The sequence below is a fragment of the Perca fluviatilis genome, chromosome 3 (genome assembly GCF_010015445.1).
Source record: "Perca fluviatilis chromosome 3, GENO_Pfluv_1.0, whole genome shotgun sequence".
Lineage (NCBI taxonomy): Eukaryota > Metazoa > Chordata > Actinopteri > Perciformes > Percidae > Perca > Perca fluviatilis.
Genome location: NC_053114.1, coordinates 14,889,044 through 14,913,412, shown reverse-complemented (window position 1 = coordinate 14,913,412; position 24,369 = coordinate 14,889,044). Strand labels below are relative to the sequence as shown.

General features: G+C 41.3%; 1 protein-coding gene across 2 annotated transcripts in view; it reads right to left on the bottom strand.

Moving 5' to 3' along the window:
- Window positions 1-24,023, bottom strand: part of kcna4 (potassium voltage-gated channel, shaker-related subfamily, member 4) — a 75,673-nt gene extending 51,650 nt beyond the window's left edge. For both annotated transcript variants that reach the window (XM_039795511.1, XM_039795510.1), the window contains exons 1-2: window positions 23,355-24,023; window positions 19,125-23,023 (exon numbers count right to left, since the gene is read on the bottom strand). In XM_039795511.1, the coding sequence (XP_039651445.1) occupies window positions 20,289-22,376 (2,088 nt within the window). In that variant the 5' untranslated portion in view covers window positions 22,377-23,023; window positions 23,355-24,023 and the 3' untranslated portion in view covers window positions 19,125-20,288. The remainder of the gene's footprint in view (window positions 1-19,124; window positions 23,024-23,354) is intronic.
- Window positions 24,024-24,369: the final 346 nt, after the last annotated feature.

Here is a 24,369-nt window from a genome sequence, read left to right as displayed (position 1 = left end):
GATAATGTTTTTTTAATATTTATTTTTTTTTTTTTTTTTATTTTTTTAATTATTTTTTTTTTATTTTTTTTTTTTTTTTTTTTTTATTTTATAAAATTTTTTAAAAATTTTTTTTTTTTTTTTTATAATATTTTTATTTTAATTTTATAAAGGTGTAAATGTTATCATAGTGGATAGAAGGTTTTAAAGGAAGGAGTATGTAGCAAACTGAGTAAAAAGATTTCCAGTTAATGTACACTTTATGTACGAGCACTCTACTCTTGCCTTAGTCTTGCATTGCCAGACCTATCTCCACAGTGCTGCGGAGTAAGGTCTGGCTACACCACACGTACATTGTAGGATGGAAGAAAAATACGTTATGGGTTGTTTGCATTTCTTTAAACCAATTACAATTGTCTTGGGCAGCGCTAAGTTCTGGGACGCAGCGACGGTGGCTCTGCAATATAGTCTCGGGAAGGAACTTGTTTTGGTGGAACATTTGCAAAAGAATACACCACATACAATATTAAAATAATAAAGTTAACTGTTCACACAATACAGTAATGTGAGCTAGTTAAGTTAAGGCTGCAAGAGACGTACGTATGCTGTAGCTCAATATAGCAGGCCTACATTAATAATGTAATTTGACTCATCATTAGTCAGGGCCTCTCCAAAGCCTTCTCCTGTTATTTGGGTTACATTATTCAGCAGTGTATGTCCAGAGAGGAGATGTGTTGATTGATAAAAGCCTCACGGTTGTTACAAACCTACAAGTTCAGTTTATGTGTAATAATTGTGGACTGCAATTCAAATTCAAATGTCCATTGCCAAAAAGAAAAAGCTAACCCAAATGTGTCGTATCACATCCAGACTGATGTAATGACGTAGACAATGACAGCACATTAATATGACATAATCCCACCATCCCCATGTCATAATGTTTGGTTTGTCTTACATGATTCCTTGGTGCACAGGAAAAGGAGAATTTGTCTAATCATGAGGTATTTTTAGACAAATTGTTTTAACGCCACACGCTCAGCATTTAACTGCAGGTCTGATCGGCACTGATCCAATGAGAGATTGTGAAAAAAAAGATTAAAATCAAATGAATCAATAATTAATCGATAATTTTGACAGGCAAAGACATTGCGCTGACTGTTAAGGTTTGAGAAAGCAAACAACTTCAAATATTTACACGTCAGCCAAAGTAAGAAAGTGATCAACAATTGTCATAAGACATGAAGTTGCATATGTTAGGTTATTTTACACTACAATGCAAATTCAACTTTCATAAGACAAACTCATAAGACTCTTATGTAGCATGAGTGACATAAGCAAAAAGAAGATATGACCACATCGTTTCAAAGAGAGTTTGTGTACGTACAATTTCATACCTAAACTCACTATTTGCCCTCCAGGTAGTGCTATTCAGTATTCAGTATTCAGTAAGATATATGTAATATATGTAGATCAAACAAACCTGATGAGCAGCACAAAATGGCCTTCTATAGCAGAATTTAGTGGACAATTACAGCAGCATTTGTCCAATTTGTGAGACATTCAAAGTGTTTGTTTCTCATTTGTTCTATTCTCAAAGCTAGGGGCTTGTTTTTGCACTAGCAAGATTTCGTCCAGTGATATAAAGATTATATTTAATTAAAAGAAACAGCAAGTTAAGACCTTTTTTGACCACTTATTATACTATATACTATGTTATATTGCTGTTCTATATTATTATATTGTACCAAATATTATATTATTCAATACTAAATTACTATACTCACTTTATATAAGGCTATGCCTTAAATCCTTCACTATATCATATGTATCATATTATACTATATTATCTTAATATGTTACATTGACTCTTGCATTATTTACCATTATATTAATACAGACAAATATTAAGTACTACTACTTAATCATATCATATATTAGTCTGGTGTACTCTTCTGCCATTTTGTCTCCAAATACTCTACTAAATACTTATCTGTATTTATTTGTTTCTCTTCTACTTCTGCAACAACCAAATTTCTGCACTGGGAATCAATAAAGTTCTATCTTATCTAATCCCTTAATTATCTTGGAACATGAAGGGGTGTGCAATAAGACATGACACCTGTCATTAACATGAAGGAGTCATTTTGAGTGTTTATGACTGTTGTCATTAAGTATCATTCGGTACATTATGACACTTTTAATGCAAAGTTAGCATTCTCTGTGAAGTCTTTGTCATGACAACTTGACATTTACGAAGACAACAATCTCTGTGTTATGACAACTTGACATTAAACAAGACAATACAACCTGTCGATGTCTTTGTAATGACAACTTGACATTACCTAGACAGCATAACCTGTCATAAATTTGTCATGACAGGCCCAATTATCAAACTTTAATAAACTATTTAGCTTTACGACATTGAATGCAATACCGAGTTGATTTATTGAGTTTTGGGCTTGTTGATAACTATAGCTAGCTGCCAGTAGCTCGGTTAGCTGTAACGTTACAGCTGGTCAATTAGCTAATTAGCTGATTCAGCCCAGGATGTATTAAAATAAAACCATCTCGGTAACGTCAGATCATTCCCTGTTGTAAACTGGCCTCCTCCGTAAGTCTCGGAGGAGGCCAGTTGTAATATCCTTAGAATTTCCTGTTAGAATGTTCTGTTTACTGACATCAATTAAGTGCGCAGTAGTGGCAACCGGAAGTGAAATAAAGGATGGCAGCGTCTGTATGAGTAGTCCAGTATCGTCTGTTTAATTCAAAGATAACAGTGAATATTACATGGTGTCAGAATAGACCAGTATTTCACATCGACCTGAGGATGGAAGCCGGAACACACAGGTGTTCCCACGCCAAGGATGGATTGGGATTCATCGAATCTGCCCGACGCATGGAAGAAATTCCGCCAACATGTGGAGCTGATGTTCTCCGTACCGCTACACAACAAACGGCAGGAAGAAAAGTGCAGCTATCTATGGACACTCACAGAAGACGAAAGGAAAGTACTACGACAGGTTTGAAGCGTATGTTAAACCTAGAGCAAACCCCATTTTCGCACAGTATAAATTCCACCAGAGAATACATTGGGAGGGTGAAAGTTTCAACGTGTTTGTAACCGAGCTAAGATTGCTTGTGAAAGATTGCAATTTTCCTAACAGTGACAAAATGATTAGAGACAGAATCGTCTTTGGCACAAATTCTCCTAAAGTGCGTGAGAAACTATGCTACACAGACTTAACGTTAAAGAATGCTATTGATATTGCACAGACATATGAGCTGCTAAAGCAGCTAAAGACCATGCATAGTCCCACTGCTGGCACAGCTAATCAGTCAGCTCATGCAGTTAGCAGAAAACCATTCAAATCAGAGCATACACGTTATTGACGCACAACAAACTGGACTGACCCTAAAAATACAGTATGGAACAAGGAATGTGGAGCATGCGGGAGAGAGCACGGACGCACAGAGGAATGCCCAGCCAAAGGACGCCAATGCAACAAATGTAAGAAGCCCAACCATTTTGCTAAAGTTTGCAGGACACAAACACAGCAACCAAAGACAAAATACAAGCCCGAGAGTGCATGTTATCTCAGACGGAGCGGAGCAGCCACCAGATGATAATATATCAACACTATCACAAAGCTACATGCTAACACACACCATGAGGAGGTAGAAATAGGGGAAAAGAGGCACAAACTGAAATTCAAAATAGACACGGGTGCCCAGGCCAACATAATACCAGCCGACACATTCCACAAAGTCTTTGGCAATATAGTGCAAAGCCCACCAGACTGTAGTATCTCAGGATATGGTGGACAGAGACTTGTAGTGGCAGGGTCATGCAAACTCACATGCAGATATAAAGAAAAAATTGTCTTGCTAGATTTTGACATAGTCTGTGCAAGAAATGCACCTCCTGTTTTGGGAATGCGAGCATGCCTAGATCTGAACATGGTCAAGCTAGTACATATGGTCAACGCACTGCCACACACTAGCATCACAGATGAGTTTGCCGACGTATTTGAAGACATTGGACTAGAGCTGGACAATATATCGATATTATATCGATATCGTGATATGAGACTAGATATTGTCTTAGATTTTGGATATCGTAATATCGTAATATGGCATAAGTGGTGTCTTTTCCTGGTTTTAAAGGCTGCATTACAGTAAAGTTATGTCATTTTCTGAACTTACCAGACTGTTGTAACTGTTATATTAGTTGCCTTTACCCACTTAGTCATTATAGCCACATTACTGATGATTATTTATCAAAAATCTCATTGTGTAAATATTTTGTCAACACTACAATATCGTTGCGGTATCGATATGGTATTTGGTCAAAAATATCGTGATATTTGATTTTCTCCATATCGCCCAGCCCTACATTGTTTCCTGGGGAGTGCACCCGTCGCCTTCAACCTGCCGTAACACCAGTGGCGTGTCCGCCTTTCCTTATCCCATATGCCCTGCGAAGCCAACTCAAAGATGAACTAAAAGAAGAAGAAGAAATTATACAAGAAAGTCACAGAGCTGACTGAGTGGGTAAATGCCTTGGTGGTGGTAGAAAAGCCAAAAACAGGGAGGCTTAGAATATGTTTAGACCCCCTAAACAAAGCCATTCAAAGACCCCACTATCCGCTCCCCCACTCTAGATGACATCACACCAAGACTAGCTGGTGCACAATACTTCAGCGTACTAGACGCCAGGTCTGGGTACTGGGCGATAAAACTCACCCACAAGTCATCCGTGCTAACTACATTCAACACCATCTATGGCAGATATCGGTTCAAGAGGCTCCCCTTCGGGATCATCTCTGCACAGGACGAGTTTCAGAGGAGAGTCGACGAGGCTTACAAGGGGCTTCCAGGCTATTGTGGATGACATCTTGGTGTATGACTGCACCAAAGACGAGCACGACGCCAACCTGCGTGGTATGCTGGAGAGAACAAGAGAGAAAGGCATAAAGCTGAACAAGGATAAAAGCGCCATCTGCGTTCCAGAGGTGAGCTACTTTGGGCACAGGCTGACACGAGAAGGCATCCGACCTGACCCCAACAAGATCAAGGCCATAAAAGACTTGGCTCCCCCACGCAACAGAGTCACGGACACTTTTTCCAGGAAGCCAATTGAAAGCAATGACCACACTGTGCGAAGGTATGGACTCACAAATACGCAGAGTGTTCAGCAGCACTGCTGTCACAGAATACTGGTATCATCAAGATGAGATCTCCAAGATGAACGCCATCCTGCTAAAAGGAGAAAAAATCATTAAACCATACTCACTCAGGGCTGAAATGCTTGCACGCATACACTCAGGACATTTAGGGATGAAAAAGTGTAAACAACGGGCAAGAGATGTGGTATTCTGGCCTGGCATGGGAAAACAAATAGAGGTGCTAGTAGGATCCTGCAACATCTGCCTTGAGTGACGTAACTCCCCAAAGGAGCCAATGATCTCACACCCCATCCCCGAAAGGCCTTGGCAGTTATTCACATGGAATAACACTGACTAGTGGCAGTTGACTATTACAGCAGATATTTTGAGGTAGAGAAGATCACCAGCCTCACTTCCACAACTGTCATCCAAAAGCTGAAAGCCATGTTTGCTAAGTTTGGAATACCTCAGACTATAATCATTGATAATTGACCTTGCTACACAGTTCGCAGGAGTTCCGAGGATTCACTCATGTGTGGGACTTTGAGCACATCACAAGCTGCCCACTGTACCCACTGTGCTCAATTCTCCCGGTCACTGAAAAGCAACTGCAGCCAGAGTTTGCCTGTCACAGCACAGTCCACTGCAGGAGAGAACTGTGCCAAAGCCAAAAGCATTACTACAACCGAACAGCCAAGACACTGCCTGCACTACCAGTGGGTGCCACAGTCCGCTACTAGCTCCCAGCTGGTACGTGGAAACCTGCAACAGTCACCGAAACAGCAGGTACCCAGAGATCATACAACATCTGCACTGATGAAGGTCACACGCTCAGGCGAAACAGGCGTCACCTCTTGCAGACTCCAGAAAGTGGTACAAACCATGAAGGTCCACCAAATGGCCATGGACTAGAGCCTGTCACTCTGCAACACAACACTGAACACACACAAGGCACACAACCAGCCCCCACAGCGTCAGCACACTACTCTACCACCAGGTCAGGCCACATAATACGGCCAAGAGAAATATTGGACTTGTGAAGTTAAAAAAAAAAAAAAGAAGAAAAAGAAGAAAACATTTTTATGTGAAAATGTTTTACTTGATGAATACTTACCTTGTTTACGAAATGATACAGCTAAGTTCTATCAGAGGAAATACCTGATAAAGTTACACTTCAGTTGTGGTGTCCCAATGATTCAAATGTTGTATGTTGGCATGATAATCATATCATCCCTCAGTAATCCAACATAACAAGACACCGTTGCCATGCAAAATAAATTGACTGATGGGTTGAATGCCTTACGACATAGTTCATAAATATCTATGGCAGCTACTGCGTGTATGTTTATGACCATGTTTTGTTTTCAAAAGAAGGGGGATGTAATATCCTTAGAATTTCCTGTTAGAATGTTCTGTTTACTGACGTCAATTAAGTACGCAGTAGTGGCAACCGGAAGTGAAATAAAGGATGGCAGCGCCTGTATGAGTAGTCCAGTATCGTCAGTTAAATTTCAAAGATAACAGTGAATATTACACTGGTCTGGCGACACCGACTCCGCTAAAGCGCTAGCATGGCGGAATAAATCCGATCACTCTGAAACTGCCTGGTGGAAACCCAGTTTAACGCACATTCAGCGCTATTGGCTACTAATCAATATCTGTGACGAGACAAGTCCCTTCCTACTCGTTGCCTTCCTTGGTTTGATTGGTTAGGTTTAGGCATTAGGAGTGCAATTGGTTACGGTAAGAATACCGGAGTTGACCAATCAGAGGCAGAGTAGGGTGGGACATGTCTTCACCATCAAATTTGGTGTCGGTGACCACTGCTAGATGGATGGGACCAAACACAGCGGTGACCAGTTTTACGATTATAATACACTTTCGAGAGGGTTTCCTCTTAGCAGCCCTGGGCTGAGTCAGCTAGCTAATTTAACAGCTGTACAGTTAAATGAATTCACTAGCTAGCTTACGGCAGCTAACTAGAGTTAGCGGTTACTTTAGTAAGCAGTAAAGTTTTATCAACAAGAAACGTTAGCCTAAAGCTAACGTTATGTGTTTAAAATTCATTAAATCACCTCGGTACTGCATTCACTGTTGTCAAACTGGTCTTATACATTTTAAGACATCTTAATGACAAGTCCAAATGGTTCTACTTTACTTGAGGTTATGGATATTATTCATGACACCGTCATATAAGCATTTGATGATGAAATCAAACTTCATGACAGGTTGAAATTGTTTCACTTTACTTGAGGTTATGGATATTATTCGTTGACACCGTCATTATAGGCGTTCGATGATGAAATCAGACTTCATGACAGGTTCAAATTGTTTCACTTTACTTGAGGTCAAGGAAAAATATTCATGACACAATTATAATGCTCTCATGACAACCAATGTAAAAACCAACCTCTTCATGACAGTTTAATGAAATGTTATCACTGAAAGTTAAATAGTTTATTAAAGTTTGATAATTGGGCCTGTCATGACATATTTATGACTGTCTAGGTTAATGTCAAGTTGTTATTACAAAGACATTGACAGGTTGTACTGTCTTGCTTAATGTCAAGTTCTCATAACACAGAGATTGTTGTCTTCATTAAAGTCAAGTTGTCATGACAAAGACATCTCGGACAATGCTAACTGCATAAAAAGTATCATAATTTACCGAATATCACTTAATGACAACAGTCATGAACACTCAAAATGACTCCTTCATGTTCATGACAGGTGTCATTTCATTACAATGACGGTGTCATGTCAGTCTTATGTACACCCCTTCAAATAAAGTGTTACCATTATCTTTTACCGTTTGACAAACTTTCTTTACATATAATGCTGACACTTGCACTGACAAAAGGCTATCCACAAACATTATCTGCTTTACTCTCCACTCGGTATCACCTGCAGTGACTAATATCAAAGTCAGAGAGGCTGCAGTGTTAATTTTATTGTTAGTTAGGGTTAAGGTTAGGGTTAGATGCCTTGAAGTCAACGGTTGCAGCACTGCCTGGAAAGAGACGTTGGGGGCTTAAAACACCATCAAGCTGTGTGTGTGTGTGTGTGTGTGTGTGTGTGTGTGTTTCTTGATTCCCACAGCGTGATCAGCATCTGCAGCCCCTCAAAAGTTTACAGGACCAGCTGGTCCTCTGCTCACCAGCTCGTCTTCACAGGGAGCAGGAAAGAAAACTTTTTTATGGTTGAGCAGCCGCTCCATTTAATCAAATCTCAAGCTTGTTCATAAAAAGCTGCAGCGCTGTGGGGTTTTAGGTAGCACTCTGGAAAATGAGGGGGAAAAAAGCCTAAACTTGATATGACAAATCTTTGAAATGCTTACCTTTCCCAATGCCATAACAAATCTGTAATCCTCTGTTGCCCCAGATTGTCTGTGTGACGGCAAACTTAATCAACATTTTGACCACACATACCTCTGTGTATGCTGCAGGTAACCTGACAGAGCAGTATACCTCATCATATTATAAATATTGATCTATCTTTTATTTTCTATTTGCCATCATTTTGGAACCTATAAAACCAAATTAGCATTACTCTGTCAAATGTGCAATAACTGCTGTTTTTTTTTATAACTGTAAAGCAATAGCGTAAGCATACAAAAGCAGCTGATTTTTCAGTGGGTGGAGAAACCCAACACGGAGGCACATGTGTAATTAGCAATACAATCTACACGTCTAGAATGAAGTAACATAATAAAGCATGGGATGCTGTCAGATAGAGGGGATACAGTGGAGGGTGCCAAGAATCAGGTTGCTTTTCTTCAATAGAGGGACCTTATGTAACTGCCACATGGAAACCACAAGCTGGTTTAAACTTACACTGGGGCTGTAGTGTGCTTTATTAACCACTCTCGTCAAACTGGGCCGTAAACATCTTGTTTACGTGGAAAATGGGAGTGTACATCTGTCAAGTGTACATGATGGCCTGAATCGATTAAGATGTTACCCTGGACCAGTTAGTTTGTCAGCGAAAGACTGTCCAGTTTGCTACACAGCACAATTTTGGAAGCTAACCCTATTGAGGTAAATATTAAGGGGAGCATATCTTATGTTCCCAGGGTCCTATGTTTTCCAGCTCAATATCCTCCTAATATGACACATTAAGGCGACCTTTCAAACTATTTTCTTAGCAATGTGTTTCCCTATGTTCAATGTACGTTTTTCTTGGCCGTTATGTTGAAATCACTCACAGCTTATAGCCTACTGATGTTATACTCATCAATACACCCTCACATTTGCGTGTGAGACAGTTTTCTCGACTTTTCACATTTATATCTCCACAGATTTTTACCACTTGGGCTGCTTTTGAATTATCCATCTCCTTTCGTTGTTTTGCAATTCAAACTGCGAAGATATCCCTTACCAATATCTGACAATGTTAGTTTATATCAAGAAACACACATGCCCTGGGAACCAAGGTATGATCCCCTATTAAGCTAAGGCTGACTTTTAATGTTTCCATTTTGTTTTGAAAGGGTCTCAAAACTGTAAACTTCCCCAAATCCAATAAAAAAGCAAGGCGTTCCCTAACTCTGATAGCATTGAGTACCGGCTGCCCGCAGCGGGGGAATACTAGAGTGTGGATGTGTCAGTCTTGAACGAGGCTTTTTAACGTAAGCTGTAACCCCACACACTAATGTAGTTAGTTATTTATACGCACATTGGCTTTGGAGTTAGCAGGTTTGCTGTGCACAGCAAACCGGAATGGGGCACGGCCTTGAACGCTGTATCCAGTTCTTGTAATACATTAGGGCTGCTCGATTATGGAAAAAAAACATAATCACGATTAGAGAAAATAAAGAGTTTACTTGCAAAACGTAATGAGCTAAATAATTGTTTTTCTCGATTATTCTGTTTTTGTGATCGTTGGGAGCCAAAATCATAATCACGATTAAATTTTGATTAATTGCACAGCCCTATAATACATCCATGCTTGTACCGTTTTTCTCTCTATATTTACTTACATTTTGTTTACACATTACCACTATTGAAAGAATGCATATTTGGCTATTAGCGGTTTCTGTTTGCTGCTATCACTGGATTACTTTGATACAGAAGAAAACTTAGAAACCTGATAAATCTCAGGCCAATTAGGTTTCTACTGCAGGTAGTGAACTAGTTAGCTGGACATGCTAACAATTGCAGCCTAGTCTGACTGACTTAATGTAGACTGTTGGTATAAGCCTGCCATTGGCCGCCTATTTCAGATGGAATTCTCCTCCCCTTTGACTATCTCCCCTATCTATTTTGCACGGGCACTATCACTGCCTCCTGGGCCCAAGACTACTGTGATTGGTTTAAAGAAATACAAGCAAGCCAGAGCATGTTTTCCCCTATACCAGAATCATGGGCAAAGCCAGACCTTTCTGCAGTGCTTGAGAGGTCTGAATATGGAAGACTAATTGCAACCTAATATAGAACATATAAACACACTTTTTTTTTATCCATTCCTAACAATTTTTGCTTTTGTGGTTTTGGTCTTGGAAAGGCTATAGACACCATTAACTCTTTAAAAACAAAGGTTGAAAGGCTGTGAATGTCATGGCATCATGACTTTGCGTAAACATACACGCCACTTTCCTAAAACCAAATGGCGTGTTATTTGTACGCATTTTGAGCTATCCACGCGTATGTCTACGCATTGGGAAAGGTAACACAAAAAAACAAAAACAAAAATGACAAAAACACGATGGTGACCAACGTCACATAGGAAAACAATAAACGATTGGGCTTAGGAAAGAAACATTGGGGAAGGCTTAAAAAAAATTTACCAAAATAAAAAAACGGCTGAAAAACACCACATGCTGGATGCGATCCCAGCTCTCCTGGGTGAAAGTCCTGTGTTTCACCCACCTGTCACCCCAACCAATCTCCCTCTGCGGACTTAGGTCCCTTCATACTACTCACTAGGGTGAAAATTCACACGTAATGTAGGTCAATGGAGGCCGAACGGCGTTGATATACACGCTAAAAAGCGATTATGCGTCTTGATAACACGCCATACATGTCATACATACGCCACTTTATGAGATCAGTCTGAGTTATGGTTGGTAAGGTATGATTGGATAATCTTTTTTCGAGGGAGGGTCACGCTTGTCCTGTTCTCACCTGGTTAAAAGCCCGTTATCTTCATTCACTACTCCCTGCTTTTGGCTAACTCTTTCTCTGACCAATAGATTTGGACAGCGTCTAAGCAACAATCAGAGTCAAACTGCCTTTTTGAGTTGAAATTGATGAATGAATCCTGTCCTCTTTGGACCAGTTGTTAATGATTTTACAAGAAGGTAACTTGAGCCGGCTCATTCTAAAAGGGACAACAATTATCGTAAATACTCACACGATGAAAACAGCTGGATTTGTGTATTGTGTTTGTTGTGTGTGTTGTGTATACTGTGTGTGTAGTGTGTGTTGGCAACGCAGCTAGCTGACAGCCCATTATCAGGCCTGATTAATGTATTGGCAAGACAGATGAATGGAAAGACGTTCCAGCCCCATGAAATTCCATGTTATTCCAGATTGTTGTTTCATGTTACTTTGGTTACTTCCAAGGAAAATATTTTATCAGGGAGGTATGACGGCGCATCTATGAATAGATTATTTACAATAATTACTTAAAACAGTACATGTGAGATTCTTTTCTCAAATAAGCAGCCATTATTATGTTGTTCCAGTCTATGTAATTTTGCTTGATTAATGATTTTCCACATAATCGTTACATTGCATGAAAATATTTACCAGCTGGATCAGTGGAAAAACTGTGAGAGCAAGAAAAATTCCCTGCTCAAATTCTTTTTCTAAACATTTAACCCTTTGTTTTTGCAGGCAATATTGTTTCAATCTTCTACACACCCTTTGCGGTTTCACTTAATTTGGCTGATTAGACCTGTGTGTGGGCATGTACACACTGTTTAATTGACATGCCCCTCTCTCTCCTGTTCAAGAGGCTCACTTTACACCTTAATAATACTATTAAGCATGTACGTGATATTACTGTACACAGAAGACGCATAACAGCCAACATTGTGAATGCCATTGTGCATTTACATGTAAAAACAATCAAGCAAACATGGAAAGCACAGCAAAGATGTTAAAGAACAGATGCAGTTACAAATCTCATTCATAGCAGCACCACTCAGTGGTGGTACTTTATACTCCACTACATTTATCTGAAAACTATAGTTACTAGTTCATTTGCCTACAAAACATATGATCGACTTATAAAATACGATGCATTGTTAAATAGTTAAACCAACCAACAGTGTATAGCCTACAGTAGTTAAAATTAGCTCCACTTCAACCAGCTGTGATATTAAAACCCTGCTTACGTGTAAATGCATCAGTTATAATATTCCAAAAACATGATACATATGATAATATATCACTCTCAAAGGGGCTACTCTGCCGCTGTGAGTGTACTTTTACTCTGCACACACACACACACGCGCACACACACACACACACACACACACACACACACACAAGCGCACAATGCTTGCAAGTGATTCAGTTCAAATTCCTGCCAATGGTTTCACACTATTCCAGTGATCAACAAGTGGTGATGGTGATATTGCAAGAAAAGTAGACATGCAAAGGCAGGGAAGAAGACTGCACGCTTGCAAACATGTAACAATGCAGGTTTCAAATGAAATTTGTCTTATAATAACTATAAAAATACTTCCGTTGGTGTACAGTGTCTTTAAGAACTCATAATTCCCATTGAGAAGTCTGACCACGATGTGTCATTATCACAGTTAGAACATGCCACTATATTTCACTCTCAGTTTTCACCTCTGGGAGTAGAATAATACTTTGCAAAACTTCCGATACAACATACGTGATCAGTGACACTGCTGCATGTGTTTCCTGTCCCGCTAATGTACTTAACATTAAAACGCATTACTTTAACAAATTATGAAAACTTTGAATGGCTGTGCTGTCTAGTTGTCAAAAACTAAAGTAATCATGTTTAGCCCTCCAAGCTCTGTCACCAGCCTAACCAGTGAGCTTGGGCTCCTCTCTGCAAACTTGCATAATGAAGTTAAAAATCTTGGTGTCTTATTGGACACTTGAACTTAATTTTAACAAACAAGTCAGTTGTGTTGCGAAGGGCAGCTTTTACCAGCTTAGAATTTTAGCCAAATTAAAGCTGTTTTTATCCCACCAGGACCTGGAAACAGTTATCCATGCTTTTATCACCTCTCTTTTTGATTACTGTAATTAACTGTATTTTGGGCTGACCCATTCCACTCCCATTTCTTGACTCCAAATGGTTCAAAATGCAGCCGCTAGACTTTTAACTTTTAACAACACATCACTCCTGTTCTGGCTCACCTGCATTGAATACCAGTAAAATATACAATTGATATTATAATCTTACCATTGTTCTTAAAGCCTTAAATGCACATACAGAAAATCCTAAGTCGTATAGATTTGTGATTTTTACTATATGAATAAAATGAGCTTGATTTGAATACTTTTATGCAGTTTTATGTTCAGTTATTTGTTGAAGCTGTTTCAGAGAGGTGTTGACTCAACTTGATGGTAATTTTGGATGCTGTCGTTTGTGGTGCTTTTTAATTGCCTTGTGTTTATATGACAGGTGTTTTTAATATTCACTGTGGTCTACCTTAACTGACATAAACTCGATGAACTGTCTGACTAACATAACAGTTCAACAGGAAGAAATGTAAAGCTCTCCAAAACTTTTACAACTAAAACAGATAACCTTAATGAAGGTGGGATTTATTGCAGGGCGGTTGCATTAGACATTTTTTTTTTTTTTTTTTTTTTTTTTTTTTTTTTGGAAAAGGGTGTTTGGTTTTTTTTTTTTTTTATTTTTTTTTATTTTTGCTTTTTTCCTTGTTTTTGTGTGGATCACTTTTTGGTGCAGACCACAGTCCAAAGACATGAAGGTCAGGCAAACTGGAAACTCTAAAATTCCCTTCAGAAGTGAAAATAAGTGTGAATGTGTTTGAATTTATTTCAGCTCAGACTCTCCAAGAGTGCTCCCTCCCTCTCACCCAGTGTATGCTGGGATGGGTTCCAGCCTCCTGTGACCCTGAACAGGTACAAGCAGATGTAGAAGATGGATGGATGTCTTGGCTGCAGGTAGGAATCGTTTTCTAAGCGGCTAAATGAACCATTTGTCAACAGGGTCAGCTGTGACTTTGACCTCTGGTACAATTTGGCTTCTGTTTTGCAGACCAGGTTGTTTCAACCTAGAAGAGTCGACTGTCACATCAAATGTGGGCTGTGAGGTGCCTAATTCAATGAAACATATGTAAATGTAGATGCCAGTGTGATCACCACAGTGGAAACCCTGAACACTGGTCTGTTACATTGGTCGACATAGTTTAAAAAGATCTCATTAACTCTGTCTAAGTAATTGCATCTTTTGCTAGCTAATTAATATCATTATAGCCATATGAAGGTTGCATGACATACAGACACATGCACTACTGTTGTATTTTGATATTTTAGGGGATGTTTTTTTTTTTTTCCATTACAGATATCATGTATCATAAGCTTCCCCAGTGGATTCCAAAACTGCAGAGAGGATGCACACTATGGTTGAAATAGACACATTTTTTGACAGTACTTTTAGTTTAAAATTTGTGACTTTGTTCTGATCGAACTCTTCATTCTTCAGAGAAGGTTGACAAGCATTCAGTAACACTTTACTTGAAGGTATCTACATAAGAGTGACATGACACTGTCATGAACATATGACACTGTCATGACACAGTCATGACACATGAACCCTAGCCCTAACTCTAATCGTAACCATAACCATAACCATAACCATAACTGGTCATGACAAAAACCGAATGACACTTACTAAAAGAAGCGTTATGTCATAAACATTTATGACTTGTTTATAATGTTTATGACACGTTAATGACAGTGTCACAAGTGTAACCAAACATTCTCCCAGGTCAAGGGCAGTAAAATCCAAGCAAAATTATTGCAGGACAACTCCACCACAAAGCTAACAAAGCCTAAATGCTAGGCTGGGTGAGAGACCCTATTTAGCCCACACACACGCACATTCCCCAAAATGCATTTTTCCCAGAATCCTATAAACCAACCAGTATTTCTCACCTGGAATACGACCCTCCCCCAGGTTTGCTGTATATTAGTTAGTTTGTGGTATAAACTAAAATATTAATGATTCCCCTAATGCCTCTCATGTCCATTGTCCACACTACACTGCCATTTTTATCTGGACTCTCTCATAAAAGAGGCAATATATTTTGAGAGACTTCCTGGTTAAATGAAATAATAATAATACATTACATTTTGTCTATAAGACATTACATTTTCTATATTCTATAAGACATACAAGATGCAGGAGCCACTTTAGGGTCTTTACATTTGGGCTTTTAATAATGCTTTAGAGTAAAATATTACCAAACACATTTGTTATTTAAGTACAACAAAGTAATTGCCACACAGAAACTGGGCAGTTGCCCACTTTGCCCGGCTGGTAATCCAGCTTTGGTTCACTGTGCCTCTAGTCTCGCATTGCCAAACCCACAGCACTGTGGAGTAAGGTCTGGCTACAACACAGATATATTCTGGGATAGGAGATAAAAATTCTGGATGCAGCGACGGTGGCTCATCAAAATTTTGGGGGAATATTTGCACCCCCAAAAAGAAAATGCCACATAAAATAATAATTGATTATGACTGCTTACATAATACAATAACATTAGCTAATTAAATAAGCTGGATACATGGTTAAAAGTAATTTGCTCTTGCCAGTGTATCAGCGTGTGTAACGTTACATCGTCCACAGCAGTCCTCTCCAATCGGTCCCGAAACATCTCAGTTAGTAAATGCCAGTTAGTAAATGCCATAAACATATTCTTTGTAAATCTTTACAATCATTTATTGAAACCCTGCCTTCATATATTATATTCAGATTTTCAGCCATTTTCAGCGTGTAACGTTAGCTTGCTAGCTCTGAGGTTGTTCTTGATGGCTTCCGTAGATGCCGCTACTTGTATACGTGAATGCTACTGTCTTTATAATCTATCTTTTTAATAAACTGTCTGTACGCTTACAAAGTTCCCAAAGCTCATTATGCTACCGTGGAAGTGTGGTGCTATTTTGAGCCTTGTTAGCGGTATAGAAATAGCGATTTCTTTTTACTTTACCCTCTGCCCCGACGACTAGCTTTATAAGCTAATCAGCGGTTTGCGCTATCTTGTTTCAAGCTAGAGACACATTCGATTAGCATGACAACATATTCCAGAGAACGGTCGACTCGGTACACGTGTTATTAACCCCTAGGTTCATTTTACACCGGAATTGTCCTTTAACTCCATTAGAGTTCCTTCTACAAGACCTGAATCACTGTGGTTGACTGTTGTTTGTACTGTGTCGTAGAATGGAGCATTGTAAACAACATTTATCAATGAGCAGTCCATCCATAAGTGTATAATACTGTAGCTGTGTCAATACCCCTGGGAGCTGTGCCTTATTATTGCTTTCATTATTTTTCATTCATACGTAAATCTGTCAGTTCAAATTAAATGACTAATCATTGAGTCCATATAAGACACGTTGACAAAAGCGTATCACTAGTTTCCATAGCTTAAAGTAATATCCTCAAACTGTTTATTTTGTGTGACCAACAGGCCAAGAGCCCCAGAAGTCTTTATGTTGCAACTGTATGAAATAGGAGAATAACATAACCTACCACAACATAACCTAGACTGACATTATGTAACGCACATACTCACTTTCTTTCCACCTCTCCTCTGTGTCCTTTGACAGGCATGCAATACCTTTTGAGAAATAACCATAAATAACTCTCACTTTGTCACATGGCCCGGCCATATGGTATAAATTTGCATTACAAAGACTCGCCGTGCACGTGACAACAGAACGCTAGGAAAAGTTCAAACCATTCAGCTCTTTTCTGTGGCTCAGGATGATCCAGGCTGTTTCCAAAAGTCAGCTCAGCAGCTACAGGCCTAAGAATATGCCTGACCCACACACTTTGCTTGAAAAATGTTTTGGATTGTGCCTCTTGCCATAAGCCATATTATGTAAGTGCTAAGTGTGAGGTATCAAGAGGGTTTGGCTCTGTGCCAGGAGGGTATGTTTGGTTGTGGGTGCAGGTGTTAAAAATATCTTGTATGAATAGTTCCTCTGAGGATATAAACACACACAGTGCAATAAATTATTACATGCTGATGCTGGGATTATGTGCTGAAGAGTGCTGAGGAGCCCTATGGAGGGAGTGACAGCATATGTGGATCTACTGTATAAATGTCTTGATTGTGACAAAAGTTGATTCTTCTTCTTATGATGCATTTTCTAAGTACTGAAAACACTGCAAAGTACTGCGAAATTACATTTTGGCTTTCTAACTTTTCTGCAAGGAACAGTTCTATTTTCTCAACACATGAGAGTCTCTGCTCAGTTCAGAGAGGTTTGTGGATTTAAAAAAAAATGCTGACAGCTTTCAGGATTTTTTTGCTCTTGGTTAAATTTAATTGTTGAATATATTCTAAATTTTTTGTCCGTAAATCAGGTGATTTGGGACAAACTTTGCACTACTTAAAGACCCCCTCCACACATGATTTAAGACAAAACAATACTCTGCTTTGAATATCAATTTCTGTCTGAAATTGTTTTGCCACACAGAAGTTCAATTACTAATTGTAAAATGGCATCTATTCATTGATAAAAATCCAGAATCGATGAATTTGCAAAAGTTTTACATTTCAAAAGTGTAACTGCTGGACACAAGATGCCTCTTACATCATTTCAAGGTCCACTCTCAGTGTTTGTGCACTGGAGGCCTCAGGTTTCCACATCATACTTGGATAGATTTCACTTAGAACACAATTGGCTTTCAAACTCAAAACTTCCACAACTGTCACTAAACCGAGATGTAAGGTGAGCATTCCTCTTCAGCTGATTAATGTGAACAATGGCTTCTAGTGTCTCTACATATAGGCTACATCAGTCTGCAGGGTGAAGCCCGAACATCCAATTGAAGAACCAAAAAGCAAAACACATTTTTGAATATAGGGAGGCTTTACGTTTTGCTTGGCCATTTAACATCTGGAGAATAATGCAAAGATTTAGGCAGCAAAGGAGTTTTCACTTCACAAAGAATTTTACATTTGAAATCATAAATGTCATGGTGTAGGGTGATAAATGTAGTAAGACAATATATTCTGGCTTCATGCGTCACAATGTCGTCATGTTACGCCTGCTGTGAAAGGTGAGACCTCATGCCTTACCTATCAATAATACCCACTGGATAGCAGAGAGCGGGGAGACAAAACAAGGACACTTAAATAAAAAACTAAAATCAATCACCTGAGTGCAATCAACACTGTCCAACAAAGCAGGGAGTAAACTCTGTAGCACTTCAACATTACTTTCAGAGTTATATATATACATATATATATATATATATAAAACTACTCCATTACTGAAGACACTATTATTGAGCCACAAATTCCTTTGAGGTAAATCTTCCCAAATCTTTGGCATAAGCTCTCAGTAGCTGACCTGATGTCACCTTAAAGGAGATAATTACAGCTATTATTATAAATGAAAAGGTGTTTGTTTTAACTGTTGGCTATTAGACCTGAGTGTGGCATACACATTGCACAGAACCAACATTACCTAACCACATGATGACTGAAATGTGTGCCATATTCGTCCAGCGTCCGTCTACGGTATTTTATACACACACACACACACACACACGCACAGGGGTCTAGGGGTCAACCAAGTGTTGAAAATAAATAGGGTGAAATATTTCTAAATATGCTGTATATCTAAAGATGGCACGTAGTGAGTGTTGCATTTGTTGTATTTATCATCTCCTCCACATTTTCAGGAGCATTATTTGCTTTCTCCTATGACACTGGGTGTTGTTTTCCTCATCACTGGATAAAGAAAAAACACTGTCACAAACGAACTAAAGGCTACATACCTTGGAAGACATCCACATCTCGGGGATCCTCTGAGCTCGGAGATAATCACAGTCCTCTTGAGGAAGAAAAAAAAATAATGTTGTGCACGAAGTCCAGTGGACAGGAGAGGAAGTTGCTCACAAACTCCCCTCCGAGGAGTTTCCACAACAGAGTCATTTTTGCTATAGCTTTCCATCTGCATCCGTGTAAAGGGATATTGTCATATTGAGGTGGTTTAAATGAAACTGGGGAAACTGTTGTCGCCAAGGCTCCAAGCCTGTCCATACAAAACCTGGCAGGGCAAGTCATTTCTCCAGCCATTTTTTAACTCTGATGTTTCCTGTGCTTAGCTCTCATAGTGGGTCAACAACACAAGGCTTTTTTCTTTTTGTGGAAAAGCATATTTGTGTAGATGTCATAGAAATAATTCAAGCCCTGGTTTATTTGATGACTGCTAAATGCTATGTCTTAGAAATTAGCTTTTTTTTGTTCATATTAGTGTTGGAACAGTAACAAAAATGTTTTATCTGTCTCAGGCTTTTCCTTTATTGGAGTCCAATTTTTATTGGCAGCGTATGAAAGAGCTCATTAATATCCCTAGTTTGCTCTCTTTAAGGAAGTTACTCAAACATTCTTCAGCTAAGTGGTCAGAGGATGACTAAATGATTGCCATTTGCACGGCCTACAGTTTCTGTCTCTGAAATAAAAATCTGCCCAAAACCCAGCGCAAATTCTACATTAGTGCAAACAAATTGTTTAACTTTATTGCATAACAGCAAAAACGATCATCCCTACCCTTTCTCTTATTGACGGATGAAACTCATAAAGTGCGAATGCATAGCCTGTCTTGTCTAGACTTTTAATTCAGATTTGGAAGCCCGCATAGGTAAGACAAATTAATTAATCAACCCCATTGGGGAAATATTGATCATAATTGTTCCTAAAGGTTGTGGAGAGGATTTGGGATACACTTTTGCTCTGAGATGGAGAGAATGAAACATTTTAATCTGCCAATTGGTGACCTGTGTGAGTGTGAGTGTGCGTGCGTGCGTGCGTGTGTGTGTGTGGGGGGGCTCTGAGGCGTGCGTAAAACTTGTGTTAGGGGACCACCTGCTCTTGTACAGTATCTATTAGGGCGTATTCTTCTTAAGAAAAAAACGGGGGGGGAAACTGAACTCTATACTTCACACGTCAGTCTGAACGGATTTTGAGTTAGTGCTGTTTTTCCTCCCTATGTCTGTGCCGTTTCCTTTACTGGGGCTCTTGTCCAGACCACAAAGCGACTCCGTCAGGCCTTCCTCCATCTCCATATACTCCGCTTTGTCACCCATCGATGAGCCAGAGGGCGAGCCTTTGAATTTCCTTAAAAAGTCCGGGAAATAGGGGCAGCCCGGGGGCATGCTCTCCACCACCGGCGCCTGGTCATCCTGGTTATCGGTCTCCCTGTGGTAAAAGTAGTTGAAGTTGGACACTATGACCGGCACCGGGAGCGCGATGGTTAACACGCCCGCGATCGCGCAGAGGGAGCCCACTATCTTCCCACCGACAGTGATGGGCTTCATGTCGCCGTAGCCCACCGTTGTCATGGTCACCACTGCCCACCAGAAAGCGTCGGGGATGCTCGTGAACTGAGAGGTGGGCTCGTCCGCCTCGGCGAAGTACACCGCGCTGGAGAACAGGATGACACCTATAACCAGGAAGAAAATGAGGAGGGCCAGCTCCCTCATGCTGGCGCGCAGGGTATGGCCCAGGATCTGCAGCCCCTTGGAGTGCCTGGACAGTTTGAATATGCGAAACACCCGGACAAGGCGGATTATTCTCAGGATGGCAAAGCTCATCGCTTGCTGCCCGTTGCCTTGTTGCTGCGCCAGGTCCGTGCCGAGGGTTATGAAATAAGGCAGAATGGATACAATGTCTATTGAGTTCATAATGTTTTTAAAGAAATCCGGTTTGCTCGGACTCGCAAAGAAGCGGACTATAATCTCAAAGGAGAACCAGATGATGCAAACCGTTTCCACGAGGAAAAACGGGTCGTTGAAAGGAGTAAATCCGTGGTCGGGTTGAGTGGAGTTGTGTCGCGGCTGTAGGTATTCTTTTTCGTCCCTAAACTCCGGCAGCGTCTCCAGGCAGAAAATGACAATAGAAATAACTATAACCAGGACGGACACGACCGCTATGCCCCTGGCGGGGCTCGAGCTCTCCGGATACTCAAAAAGCAGCCAGATCTGGCGCTTGAACTCGTCCTCCGGCAGAGGTTTTTCCTCCTCTTTGACAAAACCCTCATCCTCCCGAAACTTGAGTATCGCCTCGTCCCCGAGTTCGTAAAACTTCACCTCCTCGGAGAAGATGTCAAACGGGACGTTGACTGGTCTTTTCAACCGCCCCCCCGACTGGTAATAGTAAAGAATGGCGTCAAAACTCGGTCGGTTCCGGTCGAAGAAGTATTCGTTCCTTAGCGGGTCAAAGTACCTGATTCGCTTGTCGGGGTCTCCCAGGAGAGTGTCCGGGAACTGAGTGAGAGTCTTGAGCTGAGTTTCAAACTTCAGACCCGACACGTTGATGACAACTCTCTCGCAGCAGCCGCACTCGTTGTAAACACTCTCGTAGCCGGACTGAGGTCGCCTGTCAGTGAGCGACACGGTCTCTTCCTCATCACCCATGTTGCACAGAAAACTCGACCTCTTGCTTCCCCGGCACCCCTTCTCCTCCTCCGCATCCTCCTCCTCCTCTTCTTCCTCGGCTCCCTCGGCCTCCTCCTCCTCTATCATGATGTCCTCCTCGGATCCGAGCAGCGCCAGCTCCGAGTGGCGCAGGTCCCCGCCGAGAGTCGTCCGGCTGCGTCTCCACCGTCCGACGCCGCGTTGCTTTCTCCGCTCTCTGAGAACTCTCTGTTGCTGCTCGGGCTCCTGCTGCTGCTGCTGCTGCTGCTGTGGCGGCTGTGAGGAGGAGGAGGAGGAGGTGGAGGAGGAGGAGGGGCGCGAGGCGGTCCCGCCGCTGCCGATGTTGGCGTTCGCGGAGGAGGCGGCGCGAGACTGATGCTGGCGGTTGTTAAGGAGAGGAGCGCTCGAGGTGGAGGTGGACCCCCCCACGCCTCCTCCTCCCTCCTCACCTGACCCACCTTCAGCAGCGGCCGCGGCAGCAGCAGCCGCCGCTCTCGACTGGACAGCCTGGCGCTCCCTCTCGCGCTCCTTTTCCCGTGCGCGAGCTTGGGCATATCCGTAAGGCAGGTGACTATTGCACCCGCCGTCCGCACCCACCATGGCAAACTCCATTTTTAAGTCCAATGAGCGGTTCGCGTCCGTGTGCGCTACAGTAACCGCCTCAGGGCGAAGTGGATGCAGGGCCAGAGGATCAAAGTTGCAGCTCGGCGCGCGCGCAGAGAGAGAGAGAGACAATGATGCATCAACCGGTTCGGCCAATCAGTTGTGCATATGAGAATGTCAGAATAACGAACACACCTCAATAAGGCCCATGTTGAGAGCAGTCCATGTGGCTACTTAACATGGCAGGAGATATTGATCAGCCTGTCTTCCCGTTTAGACACAGGCCTCCGGTATTTTATGACATCGTTACCGTAACCAAAAAAGATGTGAGGGTCGGTGCCATAGCCTGTTACGCAGGCTCTCTGTGCTCAACTTGCAGCGTCCTTTATTTGTTCAGCATTTTCAATCACCAAGTCAACAAGCTAGAACCAAAACAGTCTCTGCTCGGTTTCTCCGGCGCCCATCAGGTGGCTAATTTCTCCACGACCGCTGCTTGCGCCCAAATGCGTCTTTTGATCCTTCGTGGTCACTCCTGGTTGCCATTTTATGTGATAAGATGAAAAATATATATATATATAAATTAAAAATTAAATGAACTGGATCTTTGCTGTTACATTATAGAGCTCCGGTGAAGGACTGACAGACTCTCTCTGGAGCTGCGAGAAAAAAAGACAAGAGAGGAGAAAACAGCAGTTGGTTTAGGCACAAAACACAACATGTGTTCTATTCATTTTAATGTCCGTTGTTTTGGCGACTGCATAGTCCAGGATACTACGCATATTTTGCAATATAAGGGCGGTAAACTTCATTGCCATATTATTATTATTATTATTATTAGCGTATTATTAGTAGTAGTAGTATTAGTATTGAGTTAACATGGAGGTAGGCTTTCGGAAATAAATGAACACATTTATGTTTAGAACAGACATTACGCATGAAATGTCCTGCCCATTAAAATAGCGTCTTTAATCTGACATTCATACTTACATGTGAAAAGGGGCCAAACAAAATCGCCTCAGCCCCCCTACAAACAAATCTGTTGGAGGAGGAGGATGGGAAGGTAGGCTAGGTGAGGATGCAGTTCTTCGCTTCTGCCTAAATCCCCGTCTTGATTTAGGGGGGTAATATCACAAATCCCTCGTCATATCCAGCCGGCGACCATATCATCCACTATATACATCTGTGCTCTGACGCACTCCGAGGAGGACACTTTTTTGACTGCGTCTCGACGTCTTGTCTCAATTCAACAGGATCTATTGCCACTTCAGCCCCCGTTTCTGCTGCATCGCTCCTGGTATACTGGCAGCAATTATCATTGAAGAAAAAAAAGAAAAACAGAGGCAGGTGTGCAAGCAGCGAGTTGGCATCACCGCCACACGGTCACGGCGAAAAGATGCGATGGTGGGTAAAAGTTTACCTTCACACAGGCGAGGGGAAACGGCCCCATGGTTGAGTCTGAGCATCACACATCTGTCTGTCTGCCACTGCCGCCTTACCTATACTCCTGTATCCCTCCCATTGTGTGCGTGTGTGTGTGTGTGTGTGTGTGTGTGCGTGCGTGCGTGTGTGTGTATGTGTGTGTGTGTGTGTGTGATGATGGAGAGCCTCGGTGAGAAAGTCGTTCGTGTACCGCAGCGCATGCAGGCGGTGCTCGGTCCTCCCCCAGTGGATGCAGCCGGTCACTGCGCACCGTGCTGCAGTCTCCCACCCGAGCCTCCTCTGCCCTTCATCACCACTGCTGGGTGGCAACCGGTGTCCTTTCCCCCTATCCCCAAAAAAAAAGTAGCCAAATATTATTACTCTCGATTAATTTCTAAAGCAACGTCGATAGGCTACGTGTAATTCGCAGGGAGTAGAGCGTAAAACGCCTTTGCCACTTGTAGTTTTCACTTAAATCCATCCTCCCAACCCCTTTTGTTAGTGTTTTTGTCCCTTTAACCTTTAGAAATGACTCTGAAGTGCCTGCACACTTTAGTTCTGCTCAGAATCGTTATTAAACTCC